General features: G+C 38.1%; 1 protein-coding gene across 8 annotated transcripts in view; it reads right to left on the minus strand.

Annotated features, from left to right (window-relative positions):
* Window positions 1-22,245, minus strand: part of LOC114050196 (ubiquitin-associated protein 2-like) — a 45,052-nt gene that overhangs the window by 21,940 nt on the left and 867 nt on the right. For 7 of the 8 annotated variants that reach the window (XM_027871830.1, XM_027871826.1, XM_027871827.1 and 4 more), the window contains exons 1-9: window positions 12,541-12,681; window positions 11,766-11,861; window positions 11,337-11,382; window positions 10,629-10,741; window positions 8,881-8,940; window positions 6,654-6,706; window positions 4,952-5,037; window positions 3,315-3,486; window positions 258-459 (exon numbers count right to left, since the gene is read on the minus strand). In XM_027871830.1, the coding sequence (XP_027727631.1) occupies window positions 258-459; window positions 3,315-3,486; window positions 4,952-5,037; window positions 6,654-6,706; window positions 8,881-8,940; window positions 10,629-10,741; window positions 11,337-11,382; window positions 11,766-11,861; window positions 12,541-12,649 (937 nt within the window). In that variant the 5' untranslated portion in view covers window positions 12,650-12,681. Of the gene's footprint in view, window positions 1-257; window positions 460-3,314; window positions 3,487-4,951; window positions 5,038-6,653; window positions 6,707-8,880; window positions 8,941-10,628; window positions 10,742-11,336; window positions 11,383-11,765; window positions 11,862-12,540; window positions 12,710-15,913; window positions 16,025-17,012; window positions 17,091-18,709; window positions 18,840-22,245 lie in introns of those variants that run through there. The other variant, XM_027871831.1, reaches the window with a different exon arrangement.

Raw genomic sequence — 22,245 nt, forward strand, 5'->3', positions numbered from 1 at the left:
TGTGAAATCTCCTGGTCAATGCAGGGTCTCCAGACCAGGATATAGGAACCCATTCAATCAGATAAGAATTAAGATTTATAGCCTCATAAATTCCTGTGATTCCCCAACTGCCTGGGCTCAACTTATCCGGCCAGGGGAAGCTAATGTGGGAAATGAGTCATTTGGCTGCCCCTTTCATCACCCCACCATACATCTCTACCTACCCACTAGCAGCAACATTCCAACAATAAGGACTCTGACCTCCTGTCTTCCCTTACCATACTGCACCAGCGATGGGGATTGTGTTGTAGAGCCCATGTCCCAAGAGGAAGTGGTGGTGCTCCCACCCGACTGAGAGTGCTGAGCTGCCAACTGGGCCAAAGCCTGGGCTGTCTTGAACTGCTCCAAGAATTGGGAGCCTGTGGTGCTACCACCTTTAGCTTCGCCGACATCACCAAACCCCTTTCCTAGCATGCTCACCTGCAGATCAAGACAGAATCACAGAATTTCACTAAGGAATTCAAATGGAATTACTAGCTTAGAGTGACATAGGCCAGGTGAGTCAAGCCTATATTATACCTTCATACCTCCTGCAGGGAAAAATGTCAATGGCTGTTTTTATAAAACAACTAACTTGATTATCCATGACAATGAGGGACAAGAAAACCACAAATAATTGAAACATAGATAACCCAAAATATCATTTTAGCCAATAAAGCAAGACTCATTTCCACTTCTAGCTTTTCCACAAGAAGCCAAAGGACACCTTGGGAGTTTCTCCTCTCTGCCCATAAGTAGATGAGATGAAGAGACAAAGCCAAAAGGCTTTCACAAACCCTACACTGGATAAGTCAAATCTTATGGCTTCAGTAGCAGGTTTATGCCTTATCTGAGTTTTAAAAACAGAAAAGATGACTCAGTCCAAGTCCTATCAGCTGTCCAAGCTTATACTGCTGAATTTATTGTTTCCATGTCACCAATTTGTGGATGAAAGAACTAGCCTAATGATTATGCCCAGATAAAGCTACCTCAAACCCATTCCAGATCAATCAAGCTGTCTCATTTGTTCTAGAAAATCTGCAAAGAAGGGAATTTATCCCAATCTTCCTTTAGCACTTATCCACCACATCATAATGCCAGCAGTCTTCCTCACACCTAGAATTTATAAGACTGCAGCTCAGGTACAATTTCTCTTATTCTATCTCTATCTCTACCAGGAATAGCAAGAAAATAAATTACAGGAATTCGAGTGAAAGTTTCAGGATTACAGGTGACAATCTCATATCTCTAATGAATTATAAAGAACTTTTCTAGTACAAGGTACTTGACCAGGAGTGGAGAACCTGTGGCCTTGAGGTCATGAGTGCCCCACCCCTGTACTAGACAAATGCTTCATAATATTTCATTATCCAACATGACATATCACAATTAAGTGAAAATACTAGAATTCTAAAGTGATTTTTAAAACAAACCAATACTGAAACATAATTTATAAGAAATCAATTTAATTAACTCCAAAAGACTCACAGTGGAAAATGCTATCCACATCCAGAGAAAGAACTATGGAGTCTGAATGCAGATGGAAGCATACTATTTGCTCTCCTTTTCCTTTGTTGTTTTGTTTTATTGCTTCATTCTCATGGTTCCTCCCATTAGTTTTAATTGTTCTTTACATCACGATTAATGGGAAAATATGCTTAATAGGAATGTATAAGTAGAGCCTATATCAGATTGCATGCCATTTTGGGGAGTGGGGAGAGGGAAAAAATTTGAAACTCAAAATCTTATGGAAGTGAATGTTGAAAACCAAAAATAAATAATTTTTTTAAAAAAGTGCCACTGACCTCTTTTATTAATAAAATGCTAGCATTATTAATAAAATGACTGATTGCCCAGGAAAAAAAATCAATTTAATTCAATCAATATTTGAGCCCTTCATTACATGAGGTCCTGGAAATATAAAATAATAATAGATAAAATCAGAGATTTCGAGCTGGAATGGATTTATTTAGTTCAACCCCCTCATTTTACAGATGAGGAAAATTAGGTCCAAAGAACTGAAGCAAGTTGCCCCAGGTCAAACATATAGACAGTAAGAAGTAATGCCAGGATTTCTTCTGACTCCAGATCTAACCCTCATACCATACCACCTGTTGACCTCAAGGAATTGATAATCCAATTATGAATTAAACTTATAGTTCTTCTCTCGAGGAGGTTATGCAGCATGAAGCAATATGTAAAAATATTTCATAACCTGAACAAGGGAAGGAATCAAGCAAATCCTTAACCTAACACAAAACATGCAACATGTAGGGTATGAAGGTGAAGTTGCAGTAATGGGAAATATCATAGGTTAATACTATTAGGCATTTCTCTAGCATCGTATCTTTGGCAACAAGAAACCTAAGCCCTTTAGGATCAGAATGTAAAACAGTCTTAATTCCACATGCAGCAGGGTTCAGGCTCCAACCAAATTTCACAGCTCTAGCAAGTCCGAGGCTTCATTATACTAAGGTTTAGTGTGTGGGAACAAGATTAAGAAGGACTAGCTAATTTGATTTTGAATAAGATACTCAACCATGGTCCAGGATACCATCTTCTCCCTCCTAAATACCCTTTTGTAACAGTCTACTTCCATTCTGGAAAGAGTACTAGGGATCAGAAGAATTAAGACTCTAGCCCTAGCTCTATTAACTAGCTTTTTGACCTTGGGCAATTCATTAAACTTTGCTTCCATCTAATCACCTATAAAATGAAGTTGATAAACTAGATGATTTCCAAGGTACCTTTCAACACGAAGACTCTCTAAATCTTAATTCTCTTCTGGATTAAGACTTCCAGAATCATTTTTGTCTCAAGATGTGATGAACTTAACAAGAATAGTACCTGCTTCAGCCTCTGTCTAGCACAACGCATCATATTTTGGCTCAATTTAACTACCGTGGATTTTGGAACCAAGTCACGTGGTACAGTTTTTTTGTTGAAGGGTTTGGTTTATGGTAACAATGCAATTTCTGCCTCCATCATGAAAAAAGAAAGATTGTTGCCTATCAAACATTGTAATATTGTCAACCTCATAAACTAGAAAAAAAAGTGTTCACAATTTGATTTGAAGCAACCTCTTTCTCCTTCTTGAAGTTATCTAATACTGTGTTAACTCATTCAAACTTATTACAGGACCCTATTTGACCAGACACCAACTTTTTTCCTATAGCTAGTTCTATTCCACCATTTCTATACTCGAGTCACAGAAAAACAGACTAAAAACTTTTTAGCTTCTGACTACTTCTTGAAGGGGATGGAGCAGGAATTGGTGAAGATTTTCCCCTACTTACCATGCTGTGATGGGAGAAGGTGCTTCCTGATGCAGGCTGCGATATGGTGCTCTGCTTTGAGTTACTGAACACCAAAGGCTGGGCCAGGGAAGGAGCCTGAGATGGATCCATATTGGTTGACTCATTCTCCATTGAAGAAGGTGTCTTCCCTAGTAACACAGCAAGGTCGATCCTAGCAAAGAGAGGAATAGTATTTGAAGAACAAAGGTTCTTCCAAGCACCCCCTAATAACTTTGATTCAGTTATAGCATCACAAGTGCTGAGAGGCAAATTAGATGACAAAACCCGAAGTTTTTCTTCTTCTATGTGGAATCCAACAATATAGAGGCAGCCCTCAGCAACCAGTATACTAAGTAAACATAAATATAACTATATCCAAGTGGCAGTTTGAAAGAATACTACTAATATGCCAGGTATAATGAATGCAAAGGTTTTCTAAAGCTTTGTTTTAGCATGAATTTGATAATTTAGTAGCTTAAGTCTTGGCTTGATATAGTAACTTGATAATTAGGGCTGAATTTGCTAAAATTCAGGAACTTCACCTGTAAGTTTGAAATTTGAATATGTCTCATCAACAATGTATAAAAATCTAAAACATGCATTTAATACAAAGCATTTTAAGAGAGATTCTTTCAAAAACTAAATTTTATACCACTTTGAAAGCCATTTCTGATAACATCATTACTAATATCCTACATTTGTCATCATCACTGGATAGCCATTACAAATGGAAAAAAAGAACACCAAATCCAATAGCTGACAGGATTGGTTCAAGAAACAATGAGGACTGCTGAACAGAAATGCCCCTCAGAATCTGATGGTTTGACCTTGGCTATTCTGGAGGATAGGGAATGACAACGGTCATTCAATATCCAAGAGGGGCCTAAATCCTATTAGACTGACCAAAGGGGCAGCTATATGGCACAGTGGATAGAGCTCCAGCCTTGGAGTCAGGAGGACCCGAGTTCAAATCTGGCCTCAGACACTTCACACTTACTAGCTTTGTGACCCTGAGCAAGTCACTTAACCCCGACTGCCCCCCCTACACACACACACACAAAGACTGACTAGATAAAAATCAGCATTGTAAATTAAGTAGATATCCTACTGAATTTTCAGAATTCAGAAGTGGATCTTCACCTGAATCCCAGTAAGGTATTTACTTTGCAAGAAATTAGGTTTATGGGCCAGGAACACTGAAGTTAAACTGGACTAAAAGCAGTTTCCAAAAAAAAAAAAAAATCAGAAGCACTAACACGTGGGAAAAATAGGAAAGGCCATGTGTAAAAGGTAGTAAATAAGCTAAGCTTTAAAGGGAGAGTTATGGATTCCAAAAGGCGTATGTGAAGAAGGAGAATATTCCTTGCAGTCAACCTGTACAAAGGCACAGAGAACAGGATAGTTATGTAAGAAGACAGTAAAGAGACATTTATCAGAGAATTGAGGTGAATCTAAGGCTAGAGTTTACATCTTAACAAAAGTGAGTGATTTTGGCTTATAGGACTAATATAACAATCACTTAAAACTGCTTATTAGAGGTTCCTAAAAGTATAGGAAAAAATAGAGACTTATTCAAAATTCATCCCCATAGTCACCTCAGACATACTAAGACAAAGTTTATTATACAATTTTCTTACCTCTGACCAGCAGTGATTGTCACATTTTCTGCAGGCAGGGGCACTGAAGACACATTAGAGGCAGTGAAGATCTTGGTCTCAGAAAGCTGGAACAGAGATAAAGGAATGAGTCACTACCAATTCCAAGTAGGCTGTATTCAATGAGATGCATGGAAAGAATAATTTAGCCTCAAAAAAAAAAAAAGAACCCTGTGCTGTCTACACCCTTGATAAACCAAACAACTTATTTCTTCAATAGATTTGAGGTACTCTGGTCTGGAATTAGGGAGAACAGATTAGACAGACATGCCTCATCCATACACATACACATACACACACACACACACACACATATACATACACATATACAGACTGTGATTTTATTCATAATAAACGTGAAGTCGGGGAACCCAACAGAATAAATGATCAAAGGTTCACAGGATCATAGATTTAGAGTTTCAAGGGGTAAGGGGGATAGAGGTACATCTAATCCAACAGAAGATGAAACTGGGACTGAGAGATAAAGTGAGAGGTGAAGCCACACAGAGAGTAAACAGCAGAACTGGGATTCAAACTCAGGTCCTTTTGACTCTAAACCCAACACTCTTTTCACTGTATCACACTGACCCCTCCATAAAGCCAAACAAGTAAAAGAACAGTGTCTACAATTGAAGAATTTGGCTTTTATCATTATGAGAATTTCTTTTAAAAATAGTAGATTTAATAAAATTTAATCAAAGGGGTAGAAATCCTTTTTTCAATATGATTGAACCAATGTTCCAAGCTTCTGGAAGACATAGGAGAATTTACTTAAATGTTCAGCCAATCTGCTCGGGTGACAGTCACTATCTGATGTTCAATATGCCTTGGAGAAAATACTTCAGGCCTGGCAACTAGTATTAAGGATGGTATTTGACACTGTCATTTCCTTGGTCATTCAGTCATCCATAGTGAAGACTTCACAAAGAATTGGAACATAAGGAAAAATTGCCAACAAAACAGGGACTCATTCTTAGAAATCAACCCTGAGGTTCAAAGCATGAAAATTTCAGTTCAGAGCAGGGATATAGTTATTTCAACTCAGGTAGCATTTACCTAAGCCATCCTAGAGATCTTCTTTTACATGTAACTTTACATAATTGCAAGTGGGGAAGGGATATGCTAATGGAGTCTAGCAACATTAAACACAAAATGAAAGGGACCATAAGATCAACTACATTATACACTTGAGGGTAAGGATTCATTATCATCCACCCTTCTACTTCCTTTGCATCTCACACACAGCCTCTTATGGAGTTATACAGGGAGTAAGTGCTTAAAGTGACTATAAAGTGTTGGTTATGCTGGGTCTCGGCAGTTGTTACATAAGTTAATACCACCAGAGTTCTGTTTCTAACATAATCCCCAGGACTTGTCACTTTCCTGGCAGTATGTCTTACAGTAAACTGCCATAGCCAGGCATGTATATATAGTTCCAAGGTATAGTTATGTGATAGAACCTATATCTGTATAGGCTCCTCGCCCAACCCCACCCAAGTGGCTTCCTTCAATCTTACTTATCCCTGAAGATGTCTTTACATGCCACTTGATATGTTCACGGGTCAACACCCCACAGTTATCCACAGGTTGCTAAGACCTGATTTAGACCATTAATGGTAAGTGGAGGTCTGGTCAACTTCTACCCCTGAGAATTCAGTTTAAGAAGACTTTTGGGAGCGCTTACATCTTCATTCCAATCTTCTGTACCCCATTCCTCTGTTGCAGTCCTCCATGCACCTAGAAGCAAAGCAAAGAATTGAGAAGAGACCTAAAACACTATGAGGTAAGACATACTTCAGAAACAACTCTAAAATGTTTTTCAGGCAAAAAACTGATAGGGATCTAGTAGTCAGAAAAGATTGCCAAGCACAAAATCATGGCCCAAACCCTCCCAAAGAGACATCTCTGAACATAAGATTTTACTAGGGTTATGGCTTCATACTCATCAACACGGCCTTTTACAATCAGTTCAGCACCAGCCACAAAAAAACCAACTATCCACCCCACCTCCCACAGGGCAACATCCTTTATAGCACTCAGCCCTCTGGCCTGGTGGAAATTACTAGGTCATACAGTAGGATGGTAACAGAAAACATAAGCAAGAGCATGCAACTAAGCTTACTTAACTGGGATAAAAAAAAAAAACCAAAAAACCAGGTGATCTGAAGAGAGATGGCAACACTGATTTAACAGCACAGATGGACTCAGTAAAAAATGGTTTTGATGATGGTTGATGACAAAGCAGTGAAGGAAGGATGGGAATCTAAATCTAGAGCAGTGAAGTAGAAGGTAGGGTACTGTAGTAAAATGGGCCAGACTTGGGAGTCAGAAGAGACCCGAGTTTATATCCTGGTTCCAAAACTTACTGTGACACCATGGTCACATGACCTTGATGAAGTTTCAGTTTCCTCATCTGTAAAATGGGGATATTACTTCAGATGATCTCCCTCACAGTGTAATGTGAGGAAAAAAGCTGTGCTAACTTTAAAATCCTATAGAAACATGAGCAATTATTACCTGCCATTTACTTAATTTCAAGGTAAGGACATGATTGGCTCAACTAGATACTAAAAATAAAAGATCTGATCCCTCTCAAAATCCACACTGCGGAAAGGTATATAACACCAAAGGCAGGACTAAAGGACACAACCTCTAACTCCTTCAATTGCAACAGGTTTATCTATTGAGTACGGAAGAGGGTTGGAGAGAAGGTAAACAGGTATATGGCAAAAAGACTTTATTTGTTGGTTCTGATTGTTTTTCTCTCAGTTTAACCTGGGAATCTCTGGCTCCATTTCATATACTGATGCCTCCCTAAGACTCACCCTATCTTTGTCTAATTTAAAAAAACAAACTCTAGTCTACTACAGTTTGGGGTAATGGGGTCTATGGGAGAAAAGACTGAAGCACAAGAAGATCCATTCCATAGAATATAGATATAGAATATCCCTCATCTCTAGTTCTATATATTTCTATCATCTTCTACTTCAATCTACTCTCGTAAGATTTTGGGGCAGTGTGAGGGTATTAAAAAATTAGGTGAACACTGCTCTACTCTTAAGACTTTCTTTGGCAACTAAACAATCATATGGTACCTGCCTGGTTAAGAGAAGGATGAACTCCCTCTCTCACTCTTTCCAAGGCCAATTCTCAGAGCACCTCCCTAACTTACACAACAGAGTTAGATTTCTCACAAAAGAGAATGATTCTTGATGGAACCAAGAGAGAAATAAAGCCTGTAGGCTCACATTTATTTTAGTCTCTGAAGCAAAGTATTTATGTGACACTTGCAACTTCCAACTCAATATCAACATAATAAAAAATTTGTTACTTTCAACAAGAAGATGTTTGGCACAATGATTTTTTTCAGCAACATCTTAAAACTCTCCAATAGGAGACCAGACATTCTTCAATCTGAGCAGAGATCCAACTCTAATCTACTCAAGCAGTAAACTATATCATATTCTCCCTCTGGAAACACAATTTTCTCCTTCCTTCCTCCTCTTCCTTCTCCTGCAAATTTCTATTCCAACCTGGGTCAAGCCAAAAGACTAGCTAGCAGGAAATTTCCTGGTGACTTTGGTGGGGAGGGAAGAATACAGGAACCTGACTGATATTGCTTCATATGAGCTGCAAAGTGATAGCTGAGGGTGGGTTTAGAATAGAACTGTGTAGAGAGGACTAAGGAACAGTGGGAGCTGAAATGCTTTTGATGACAAAGAATTATCACTTCCTTCCAATCAACAGAAAACACAGAAAGCAAACATCAAATATTCACTAAATTAAAAAAATCTGAGAGACAGACAGACGGAAACAGCAAGATATAAGAATGACATATCCACAGATATTTCAGTTTATAAAAAGCTATAAAAATAATATCCGGGGCAGTTAGGCGCCTGGATGTATCATACCAGGAGCAGTCTCAAATTTTCGGGGATAATTTGACCCCTCAACCCCCATGAAATCAAGTCCTGAAACAAAAAAGAAAAGAAAAGAAAAAACAACCAGTGAAATTTTGCTTATGAATGAGAACGTTTGCCCCCAGTACACAACTCCTACTGTACCTGTGGATATTTGGGGGTAGATTTTTTTCCCCTAATTTTAAATTAAGAAAAGATGTTGGAAGTTGCTTATATGGAAACACAAAAATGGATCATGCATGAGAGTATGTTCATATCATGAATTAACAATGATGGAAATGTATGAACCTATACCTGAAGCTTTAACAATAACAGGATGATTGATGGTATATCACACACAATTTCATTCAGTCAAAAATCATAAGATCTCAAACTCTAGTATCCCAAATCAGCCCCCCCACTTTCCCACTTTAGCATATAGGAAAATAGTCCTCAATCAGCCAGTTTCTTGTTGAAGATATATTTACTGTTTACAATCTAAGGCTAGGATCCTGAATTTAATTCCTCTTTCTAACTGAAAGCAAATTCCTATAAGCCTGCCCTTAGCTCTGTCAATCAAGACAGATTAAGACCAATGGGGCTAAATATCAAACTAATGTTCAAAAACATTAACTTCAACATTCATATTAAAAAGACCCAGACCAGACACCTCTACCTCCCAAAGAACCCAGATGAATGAAGAGCTGGCTACCCAAGAGTTGTCTACTCTACAACATGGAGTTAAAATAGGAACAGGACATTTGATGGCAGAATGGTCAGACATAAGGGGAATTCAAGGTATCTATCTGGCCAATAACAACTTTAGCCTCCGTTCAATGGGGTAGAGTGGACTCAGGAGACAGCAGTTCAGTACACGGAAAGAGCAAAGAAAAATTAAGGGAATATCTTTTGGATAAGAACTTTAGTTCAGGCCAAGAAGCCCCCAAAACTTTAGATATTATCTCCACCTAGATCTGAAGTGGATAGTAATGAATTTGTGGTTTTTCAAGGTGCTAGAATCCAAACATCCCTCATGACTAGAAAAATGATAACAGCCGGGGTTCCTGATGTTAAACAACTGCTCAACCAGGCAAAGGATACCTTCAAAAGTGGAAGGAACTCAGGGAGAACAAGGAGCCCAGATTATATTTAAAACAAGACACACAGGCGCACGCGCGGGCGCGCGCACGCACGCATACATACACACACACACACACACTCACTCCCTTCAAAAACAAAATAAAACAAAAACACATTTTGTTAGTGCCACACCAACTTAGCATCTGCTTTTACATTCACATCCACTCTGCAGGCAGGTACCAAAGCTGGCTCAGAAGAATATACATGTACCCTGGGTAAAGCCCCATAATGCTCCACCACCCAAGAGCATCTGCAGAAGAGAACTGGGAGTGCTGAGGACCTCTTCCTTGCCTGACTACCTCTATCAGACTCCCTGATGGAGAAAGGAGTGAGGCGGTTTTCAACCTTGTTACTAGAAAGCAAACTGGCAGTAGAGAGCTTTGGATTAGGGTCATCTCCTCTTCGGTAGACAGTAGTTTAAATAGGCCCTTCACTCTTCTCCAAGAACAGAAGTCCCAATGAATACTCTAATTCATTTTAGAAATCTAAATGGTGAATTCTAGAACCAATCCTATCACTCATCCCAAAATATTTTTTCTACATGTCTCTGTTACCCAAAAAGATTAGTACCCCAGATTCCCAAAGGGATTTGGGAATATAACATATAAAGGTTAACTCACTCGTCCCATCATCTGGCTCAAAACTGCCAGTATTGTTCCACGTATTGCCACTATTATTGCCATAGTTTTCATCGGTGTTGGTTGGTTCTGCATAATCAGCTGGGTTAAAGGTTCTAAAAGAGAGGAAACAAGACTTAAAAGATTCTCCAGTCTCTAAGAACTTCCACCAAATAGCACTATAATGAAGACAGTGAGACTCTTGAACCCTACTGTCCCCAAGTCCTGCACAGAATGGCCCCGCTTCACAAAACCCACTTGCTGTCTGTTGTTTTCTCACTGGCCTGCAATGTTTCATAGTAAAGCCTCAACTTCACACTTACTGCCTATTTAAACTAATATAGCACTATCCATCACAAAACTCCTATGGGATTTCAGATAAAAGTAGCAAACATCCGCATTCAAGTGAAGCTGCCAAGCAGGATTACAAGAGACAACCCAAGCAGCAACCACTGTATAAAGCAAAGAAGTAGCAGATCACATGCCCTTCCTCTTATTCATCTCAGGAATCTTCTGTGTGGGATTTGGGGTATAACTAGGAAGGAATATCTTTTGGTCTTATTTTGGGATTTCTTCAATTACTAGTCTAATCTAGAACGGGACAGTATATATTTAATTGCTTTAAGATATTACCATATCTTAATCAGTATGGCAACACCTAAAAGGAAAGAAGATAATTTATTTTCTAAACTTGTAGTCAATGAAACTTACCCCATGCCTTGGGCAGAAAATCGTCCTCCCCTCCTACCAGAGCCACCTAGAAATAAAACGAGAAAAAGTTTTAAAACATATACTCACGTCATAAAACTTACTGAGGCAGCCTTGGAAAAACAGATGCTGAGTGGATAGTTTAATAAAATGCTCTCTCTACAATTTCACGAAGAGGATCAGTTAATACGAGTCAGTCATTACTAATGACAAAGATCTCCTCTCCTGTCTAATCTATTACATACTCATTTAAGTACATTAATACCCACTACAAAAAACTGCTTTGATTGTATCCCTCACCCAAAACAACAACCCTCAGTTCTTGCAAAGAACTTCAAAAATGATGGCAAGGAGATCTCATCTCAACTCCTTTGAAAAAAAAAAATCTCTGCAAAATAAATTTCTTGCCCCCCAACCTAGCAAGATGCTCACCTCTGCCTCGTCCACGGCCCCTTCGGCCTCTTTCTGTGCCTCTTCCAGATGGGCCTCCAGTCTTAGCACCATCCAGTCCATTTTCCTGACCTCGAACTAAAATATAAAGATGCACAAACAAGTAATCACAACAGGGTCAACAGGACATATTCAGCATAAGAGAGGATTAACTAGAATATGAAAACAATCTTAATTTCTAGGGTATTTGGAGAAAGGTGGGTAGTTTTACAGATTTACACTGGCTAGAAACAAAAAATCGTACCCAATCCCACCGGGATTTAACCCACATGTGGATTAAATCATTACTACAAGTATTTATGGGATGGTCACAGGAGAATTTGGCAGCACAGATAGAAAAGAATTTATGCAAGGGAGACAAAGATCTTCATAAAAGGGAAGGTGATTAGGAGAAAGGAGGAGTGGTTTAAGACTTGAATCCTCCCCTTGGAGGACACTGCTATGTTCCTAAAGACTAAATCTCTTAATAGTAATTGACATTAATTATTAAGGTTTGCAAAGCATTTTATATACATTAACTTATTTGATCCTCACAACCTAATGAGATAGGTTTTATAGGTAAAAGGTATTCTCTCCATTTTACAGATTAGGAAACCAAGGTTTAAAGAGGTTACATGACTTGCTCGTTGTTCCATGACTACTAAATGTAAGAGGCAGGTACTGGACTCAGGTTTTCCTGACTCCAAGTCCAGCCCTCTATCCACTATACCATGCTGCCTTGGTAACTCAGTAGGTTTTAATAAAACCACATGCATACACTCTCGTCCACGACTGGCGCCTCTTCCCCGCCTTGGTGGTCCACCACGTCGCCTGCTATAATCCCTATCTCGGTCTCGATTCTCTTTGCCTTCCTCATTGGATTCCATCTGTCCGCCATCCTTCTGTCCGGAGACTCCCTTCTTTTCCCCACCCTTTTCCGGGGAATGCTAAAAAAAAGGGGGGGGGGGGGAGAAGTTACTAGTCTGCAAGGCACAGACTATTCATAAGATATCTTAGACTATGCCTGAGAAGGCTAAGCATTTTCTCATCTTCTTTTCTCAATTTCAAGTTCTACGTATTCCCCCACATATCATCCTCCACACAGACGAAAACCGTAAACAAAGTTAAAAAAATGTCAAGTTACAGGCCAATAATCCTTAAGTATAGTTCTTCCTATAGGTGAAGCATCTATAGTTCCCAATCAGCTAAGACCATGTCCAAGACCATTTTCAAGATGTGTCCATCTACAATGCTTGGATGATCAACCAAGAGACCTTACTTGTCCTTCTCTCTCATATCTGTTTATTTTGAATTGAGCATCAATTGTTTTTGAGTTAGTATATCCCTCCAAAAGATCAAATATCCTATTCTAACCAACTGAAACAAAAAGGAGACTAAATGCTTAACTTGAGAAAATGTTTATTTTGTTTTGCTTTTTAGACTACTAATACAATTTTTAAAATAAGTTTTATTGATGTCTCTTGTTCTCATTATCAGTCATTTCTGGAAATACTTCTCTTTCCCATTGGTTGTTACTCAATTTTCCTTACAACAAAGAAAAATTGAAGCAAAAATTCCTGATTCAGAGACTGTGCCTGATGACATATATAACATTCTACCTTTGTAGAACCCACCTCTCAAGAAGAGGGGGAAATATATTTCATTATTTGTTCTAAAGGCCCATTATTAGTTTTTTAATGATTTAAAGTTTTTTAACTTAAATAAACTGTAGAGTTCAAACATTTACATAGTTGCAGAAACTGTATATATTCTTTTGGTTCTGCTTATTTCACACAAATCTGCCCAAGCTTCTCTCGATTCCTCATAATTGTCATTCCTTTCTGTACAATAATCTTTTGTTATATATTTACTGCAGTTTATTTGGCAATTTCGCCAATCAATGGATACCCACTGCTTCCAATTCTTCACTTAAAAAAAAAAAACCAACCTGAATATTTTGGAATACATTGGATCTTTGTTTTATCTGTGATTTATTTTATTTTATTTTAGGCAATTGGTGTTAAGTGACTTGCCCAGAGTCACACAGCTAGTAAGTGTTAAGTCTGAGGCCGGATTTTAACTCAGGTCCTCCTGACTTCAGGGCCAGTGCTCTATCCACTGTGTCACCTAACTGCCCCCAGTTTTGATTTCTTTCAAGTAAATGCCCAACCATGGAATTGCTTGGGCCAAGGGTATAAATAGTTTATTCACTTTTCTTTTTCCTCAGCTAAGGACACTAATTCAACCTCTAGTTTATAGTCAAAGGAATTTTCTCCTTTTTTTTTTTTGTGCTTTTTGGTGAGGCAATTGAGGTTAAGTGACTTGCCCAAGATCACACAGTTAGTAAGTGTCAAGTGTCTAAGGCCAGATTTGAACTCAGGTTCTCCTGACTCCAAGGCTGGAGCTCTATCCACTGTGCCACCTAGCTGCCCTTAGGAATTTTCTCAAAGAATGAAATTTAGATTTGAAGAAAAGACTTACAGCTCAGAAAATCAGCTAAATGATTTTGTAAACATAAACCTCAGATAAAGTAAACTTCTTAGAGATATTAAAAACCTCAAATTCAACACATCCTAGTTCACATAGTAATACTACATATTCAAAATCAGTCACAGACAAATACTTTAAAATAGCTGGGCAGGCAAAGGTTCCATTTCATAACCCAAGATAGTCAGGAGATAGCTCCCCAATCATTCCATTGAACCAAACAACAATGGCCATGATCCTCAGCAATTAACTAAACTATTAAAATAAAAAGTGTCCTTTCAAGAACAAATGTTCCATCCATAGTTCCTAAGTGTCATCTCATCTTCCAATCCAAGTTACCTCCCCGGACAGCACATTACAACAAGTGAGTCATTTTATGTTCAGGGTAGCTTCAATGGATCAGTAATTGCCCATGGTTAAATTGCTTCATTGTTACAAGAACCTTTAGAACACTGGAAATTAGATTCAAGTAAAACAAAACAACAGTAATGAATGACCACTGGATTTTCTGCTGATATTAAAGGGGAAAAGAGAAGACCATAACAGAAGTATCACCTCCCTCCTCTTTACTTGATGGCAGTGTCATCACTGCTGACATCTACACATAGGTCCTATAAAATAAAGGGTTGCTACAATTTTCTCAACATCACGTTAATCTGTTTGGATCTCAACTATCCAACCAAATTCAAAATCACTGCAAAATTATCTTGTTTCCCACTGATTTCATGAAGTAGTGATGAATCTATGGCCTAATTCCCTAGCTTCGGTCTTCCCTTGCATGATTATGGAAGGTTAGAAGTGCTAAGACAGATGTGTGAAAAAGATGGCGTGGGTTAAAAAGCATACCATAATTCATATCTGGGACCTCAAGCCAAAGGCCCTCATCTTCATAAAAATCTCGTAAACTCATGGCCTTAAAATTCAAACTCCTTCAAAATTAACCATTATTCACAAACACTTTGAGAAGAAAAAAAGCAGGGAGGGAAGGGGTGGGAGTAGTGTCTTCACTGGATATTTTTGTTCTTATAAGTCTTTTGCTTAAGAAAAATTAAGAGAATTTCTCATTTTATGCTAAATATTTGTCCTTCCCTCATTACCAAGATAAGGTCAGGAAAGCTACAAAACTTACTGTACCTCTTTCTTCATTAGAAATAGGTTCAAAAGATGAAACAGCACTGTGTGATCCTCAGTCAATGTTTATGGGAATGTACTGAGTTTAGAATGGTGCAAAGATTGTGACTTTGACTCTTCAGCAATGAAAATGACCAATCCAGTCTCATAATTAATAACTAAGAGTATCAAATGCTGCCTCTTACAATTCAAATATAGCCTTGAAAATAGTCACTAGCCTAGAATGAATTACAATTTATACTGAGCAAAGCAGAAAAGACACATTTTATCTGTTTACCTACCAGTGTTATCTCCTTAAAGGAGGGCTAACTGGTTAAAATAAAGGACACACCATATACTACACACACACATAATTAATCTTTTGCCACCTTTTAATATGGCTGTAATCTGCTGCAAACAAACTTCCAAGAAAGTTCCCTACTATCTGGGAGGATAATGCTTTATTGAAAGTATGCAACCCCATTTGGTATTATGCAGGGATCATATCTTCCAATGGCACCCAATACTACAATATCATAAGCTAAGCACCCTACCGTATCCGGGTTCCCCTCCAGCAGCACATTGATAGCTCTATTGACATCTCCATTGCAGTCATGCAATGCAATCACACATTCATCCTGGTTCTTGCCTGTGATATCAATCAGCTGCAAAGAGAAAGACTATAATCACCATGAGCCAGTTTGTATCTCTCATAAAAAGAAAATTGCGGGGCAGGAGAAGGGGAGGAATCAAGGAAAAAGAGAGATGGAACAAAGAGAAAATAAGTACCTTGAAAAGCAAACTAAATAACATTTTGAGGTTCTGTATCTAAAAGCAAAATATCATCAATACCAGGTTGGCTATTATGGTTGTACATAGGAGTTTATCTATACTAGCTTAAAACCAACTCGGTACCAAATAGAGAACAAATCCTCAACACACATTTATTAGTGAAAGACAGTATATGACAGAGCCCATTGAATCTGGCACTTTAGGGCCATTGGCATCATTGGTATTGGTATCATCATCATCATCATCACTAGTATTTATATGGCACTTTAAAGTTGCAAAGCACTTCACAAATATTTTATCCTCACAACAATTTTTGGGAAATAGCTATTATTGCCATTTCATGGATGGGTAAACTAAGGCAAGAGATAGGTTAAGTGATCTGTCTGGGGTCACACAACTAGTTAAGAATGCAACCATATTTGAACTTTGATCATCCGATTCCAGGTCTGGTGTTCTATCCAATGTGCCACCTACTGCCCCATTTAAATGTACTATATATCTTTGTATGTGCAAAAATATAAGAAGTGCCACAATAGTTTGAAGTTGATATGGAATATACATCAACATTTATTCAACAATTAACTGGAAAATAAAGGTCAGTATACAATACAATACAGAATATACCTGCCCAAAGGAGTAAGAAAGAAATTCAGACTAGGGGGAAAACTTGTTTCTTGGCTAAGGTCAGTGACATTTCAGGCTATAAACATGTATAAATGACATAATCCTTCCAATGTCCCTGGAAGAGTCAGCATCTTGAGCTATGCAGGAGGCATGTATGGTTACTTGATAGCAATACTTCCACCCATCACCCTCCCCTTAAAAACAAAACAAAACAAAACAATAAATCGGTATACTCACTTGCTTCACCTTCTCCTCAAAGTCAGCATCATTGTGGTCCGATATCATCTGTGCAAGTCTTATCTGTTCTGCAGTAGCCTATGAGTTGAGATGGAAATCAGGAAAGTATGATCAGGAGAGTACAATGAGAAACAGTGAGGACAGTGCTGTGCAAAATAATTTCAAATCTCTTTCCTTTTCCTTTAGAAATTCCTTTTCCCCTTACAAATGATAGGGCACCAAGGGCTCTAAGACCATCTGACAGTACTTTACAGTTTACAAGGTATTTTCACATATACATTTCATGCTATTTCATTTGATCCTCATAACGACCCTCTAAGGTAGATAGGGCAGGTATTATTATCCCCATTTTACAGATAAGCAAACTGTGGCTCAGAAATGTTAACTGGCCTGTCCAGAGACATAAAAAAAAAGTAGCAGGATTAAGATTTAGCATTCAATTCCAAGTCTTCTGAATTTTAGTGCTCATTCTGTTCATGCTGACATTGAAGCAGCAGTGAACACTGAATAGAGGACTTAAAGAGGGAGAAGTAGCCATTAATACAGTTCTTATAATATCCAGTCATTTCACTAAAAAGAGGAAGCTGCTTATGTTTAGCAGAGTTTTCCCCTTAGCAGCAAAAGTTTCCAAAATGCTACACTCAAAGTGACTTGGTCACAATTCTAAATGTATGCTCAATTGTAATTTTTATTAGAAAAGCCCACCCAATTTCCAAGGTTGCCTTTTTGCTTCTAAGGCTAGAAATATCTTAAGAACAGCAGGTATGGCCTGAGGATAGAAACAATCTTCCTACTGAATGACCATTACAAGAATATAAGGTACTTAGGACCATGACGACTTGCTTGATAACAAACTTAATGGGCACCAGACTCCATTTGCTGGGAACAATCCTGAGAATAGTTGTGAAAAAGAAAAAGTAAAGGGAAGTCTCTCTGAGCAAAAGTCTCCCCCCACCAAATAATGGAATACAATTCATTTATTCACATTAATAACCAAATATGAATTATTTACTCACAATAGGGACCAATCAACAACCAATTGGCTATAAAAAATAGATCTACATCAACCTTCAAAAGAACCTACAAAGTTTGGTTGCCAGATGGTTAATTTTCCCTTTTAAACCTGTAACTGAACAATGCCTATGAGTATCTTACTGGACAATTTTTGAAAACTAAAAAACAAACAAACAAAAAAAAAAACACCAAGCCCAGGGAAGAGGCTAAGTCCAGATGTGAAGGGAAACACAGATAAAACTTCCAAAGGCCCCAAAGGAACAAGACAAAAGAGAAAGAAAAGATCAGACCCAGAAGCAGGGAAATGGCTAGCCATACATAGGCTAAAGAGTGGAGTCACAGTGAAAAATCTAAGAAATTAGGAAGATACTATACTAGAGGGCCAGAAAAGGAAAAGAAGTGCTATTACCAAATTGTAGCCATAGGGGGTCTAAAAAACAAAAGTCACATAATCCCTTTTCTCAAAGCCTCACACAGCAACATGAAACAGCAAAAGAAAAAAAAAGGCAGTTTTTTCTAACAGCACAAAGAAAGCATCCAGGGAGAATAAGAGACCTAAGATCTAATTCTGAAAAACAGAATACAGAAAGAAAACTCAAATCACAGAATAAAGCTGTGCTGGATGTAAAGCTTTATCAGCCATTTGGGTTGCCTAAACTCTACTTTCTCTCAAATTTCTTTACCTGTGGCCTCTGCTTGTGCTGTGTCTGGTTCTGTGTCTGTGTCTGCTCCCAGTTTCCCCGGGCTCGGTTAGTGCCCACTGATGTCATCATTTACAGTATATACAAATAACAGTATTTACAAGGTAGAATGCTGGAAAAAAAAAGTTTCTTATTAGAGATCAAATATGATCAAAATATATTTACCACTCACTGTCCTCACTCCCCTTTAAAAAAAATTTTTTTTTAAATCATTCGTCTCTAGGCACAGCAAACCAAGAGAATGTATCTGCTTTTAGGGAAACATCATATTTAGATTTATAAGCTTCTTAAGGCCTTGGTTTTTAACCCGCTTTGTAAAGCACAGTGTATTGTATTTATTATTGGCTTGATGATGGGCAGTCACATAAAAAGTACAGAAAAGTTACCAGCTCATTCCAGTTCTACTAGTCCTTAGCAAGTGGGGCCATCTTTAAGTCTACACAACATGCTGATTAAAACACACACACACATACACACACACACACACACACACACTCCCTAAGACTCAAAACCCCTTCAAACAAAGAGTCTGCTCAATTACCTTTACGTTATAGAATTATCAAAAAGTACGAGTAGAGGTCTTCTATGAAGGGGATCACTAAGCCACACGCACAACAAGAAAATCAGTTCAAAGTATCCCTACCTAAAAAAATACATAACCTCTACCTCTGAAATCCAGGCTCTATCTCTAATACTCTCACCTCCTTTAAATTTTTATCTGTATACATGATGTGCAGGCTTCTTTTTTTTTAAACTAGAGCCTTCCAAAAGAGACATATTAACTCCAATGACTTTGCCTGGAATCTCAGCTCCCCCAGCAATCCTTGTTCCCTGTCTTTGCAGTGGCTTCTCCACCTAACCTGCTGGTCAACAAACCCCAAACTCTTAGGGTTCACAACTGCCATTATTATCTGCCACAGCTCTTCTGAAGTCGAATATCCGAGAACTGCAGAATTAGCCAAAGCCCAAAGCACCCAACACAATGTCTTACTTGTAAGGGGAAGGAAGCATTATAAAGTCATCTCATGACTGCACTGATAGAATACTATATGGGAAGTTCACCCTAGCCTGAATATAAACTTAACTCTAACTACTCTAACAAGAAACAGTACAACTGGAGTACCACACATGCCTTCAGCTTAAACGCAACCTCAGCTGCTGTTTTTAGTTTAAAAAACAAAAACAAAACCTTTCTTTTGCCAGTGGTAGGCAAAAGGAGAGCAGGATATTTTACCACTAATTTATTCTCTTTCAAAGGTGCTCACTTTTCTAATAAGTTTGGAAAAATCTGACCCAAATAATTTTTGGCTAATGGAAATTTATTAATTAATTAGTCAATTCTGGGCTCCTTGTAATTGACACAATATGGCCACAAATAGGATGCTGAATTTGGTAAGGAGGTTTTGATATTTCACCTCTTTCATTTTCTTGGATAGTCCACAGAAAGATACTTGAATTGCTAATAAAAACAATTTATTTGGGATAAGTTCTTTACAAATTTGTGACACTATGGTTACATACATCCTTGTTTATTACAATGTCATTAAAAGTTTCATTTTCTTCCATTTCCAAAAAGTAGTTAAGCCTTTACGGAACATTTTAAGGGAGAGTCAGATACCAATTTTAACAACAAAAAACATACAAATATGTCAAGGGAGAACAGGCTATATGCTACACAGTAGTCTATCTGTCTAGGCTGGAATCATAGTCAAGTTTTAACATTTCATCTACAAAAATACAAACATCATTTAGCTAACCACCACTGCATCCAAACCAGCAGTGGAGATAAAGCAATGTCAAGACAAGAACAAAAGTATTCATATTGGTTATATTTTAAAATTGCCTACTCTGGGGTTTCTAATTTAATATGAGTTGGCACTTCCCATCTCAACCTACAATTTCTAAATGTTGACTTCCTTCCACCACACATTTGATTTCAATTTGAAAGGATGAGTTAGGAGACCATATGCTAGCTACACAATTATATTGCATAGCTACAGCTATTTGCACAATTGTCTGGACCTTAATTCTGTTTGGAACACTTAATGGAAAAACACTACCAATCATTTAAGACATTCTTTTGATCACTAGTGACTGAATTCCCTTATCTCTCTTACAAATGCTTGGTAAAATGTGATTGAGACAACTTGCAAAACAGTGAGCAAGGTCAGCAGGAAGCAACTGATCTAAAAGATTACTTGGAACACAGACTCGGTACCTTCTAGTAGTGGGCAGGCAAATACATCCACAGTTGGCAGGGAACAAGAGAACCATCTTACATACTACCTTCCTTAAAGTATAAGGATGTGCTGATGGGGAGGGAAAAGGAGAAATCTCAAATTAATTACTAAAGCTTAAAGGAACACAACATGATAGTAGGTAGAGTGCAGTTTCAAAAGGAGCTATCAGACCTTCTTGGAAAAACCAACAACTTAAAAAACAGCCATTGAGAGGTTAAAAAATATTTTACTGAAATCAATCGATCAACAAACATTTATTTGCATACCTATATGTGCAGTACCATGGGGTATACAAAAGTAGAATGAGACATGGTCCCTGCCCTCAAGCTTACAATCTAATTGGAAATACAAAATGCAATTAGAAAATAAGTGCTATGAGTGCACTAAACTAAGCACAACAATTCAGAGAAGACCACACAAGAGCCTGGCAGATACATCTTTTTGCTTCTAATGTCAACTCTAATTCGTAAGTAGCTTTAGTAAGTTGACCACCTGGCTATATGTTCTCCCCACATCCAATCCCACTCTGACAAGACAAAATATCTCCCCATAAAGGTATGCTTGGTACACCTTTAAAAACAAAGAACTTGTTTCTATAACCTTTTTACTAGTCCACAAAACTCAGCTAATTAGAAATAGAACTCCTGTCTGCTGTGGAAGTAATCAATCCCACTGAAAGGTTTGGGTCATTTAAAATCAGGGACCTAAACTATTCAACAGGGTAGCTATTAGGATGCCAAACATTTTAATTCTGTAGTAATGAAGAGTTTCAATCGGGGCTGAATATATTGCAGCACAAGCACATCACGTTTCCCAAGCCAGGATATAAGAAGGAAAAAGGCCCCACTAGCTTTATGAAGCTAATAGTAAAGGATATACTAAGGCAAAAAACTGCCTGTTACTGTGGTCGTTTTCTTTTCCTAACATCCCACCAAAGAGGTGGCTGTTTCAGGCAGTTTGTTATGGCATCAGTTTACAAAGCAATCTGGGTACTCTCCACAATGTGAAAGAATTCGATAAATTTGGAATTTGTGCCCCATTATGGGAAATGCTTTGCACGTAGTACGGACTAATGAACAGTTCTTGAACTCAATTGAGAACACAGTGATAAAGACAGCCGGTGCTCCAGGGCAATATACCCAAGGGGCTTGCAGCAGGGAGGTCAAGCTCCCCCACATGCTTTTTATTGTTGAAAGTACCCAAGGCTCCACTGGGCAAAGATTAAAGGTATTAATTAAAATACCTCCAAAAATCCAGAAGAGGAGATAAAGTGAGAAG

The sequence above is a fragment of the Vombatus ursinus genome, unplaced genomic scaffold (genome assembly GCF_900497805.2).
Source record: "Vombatus ursinus unplaced genomic scaffold, bare-nosed wombat genome assembly UNPS02014798.1, whole genome shotgun sequence".
NCBI lineage: Eukaryota > Metazoa > Chordata > Mammalia > Diprotodontia > Vombatidae > Vombatus > Vombatus ursinus.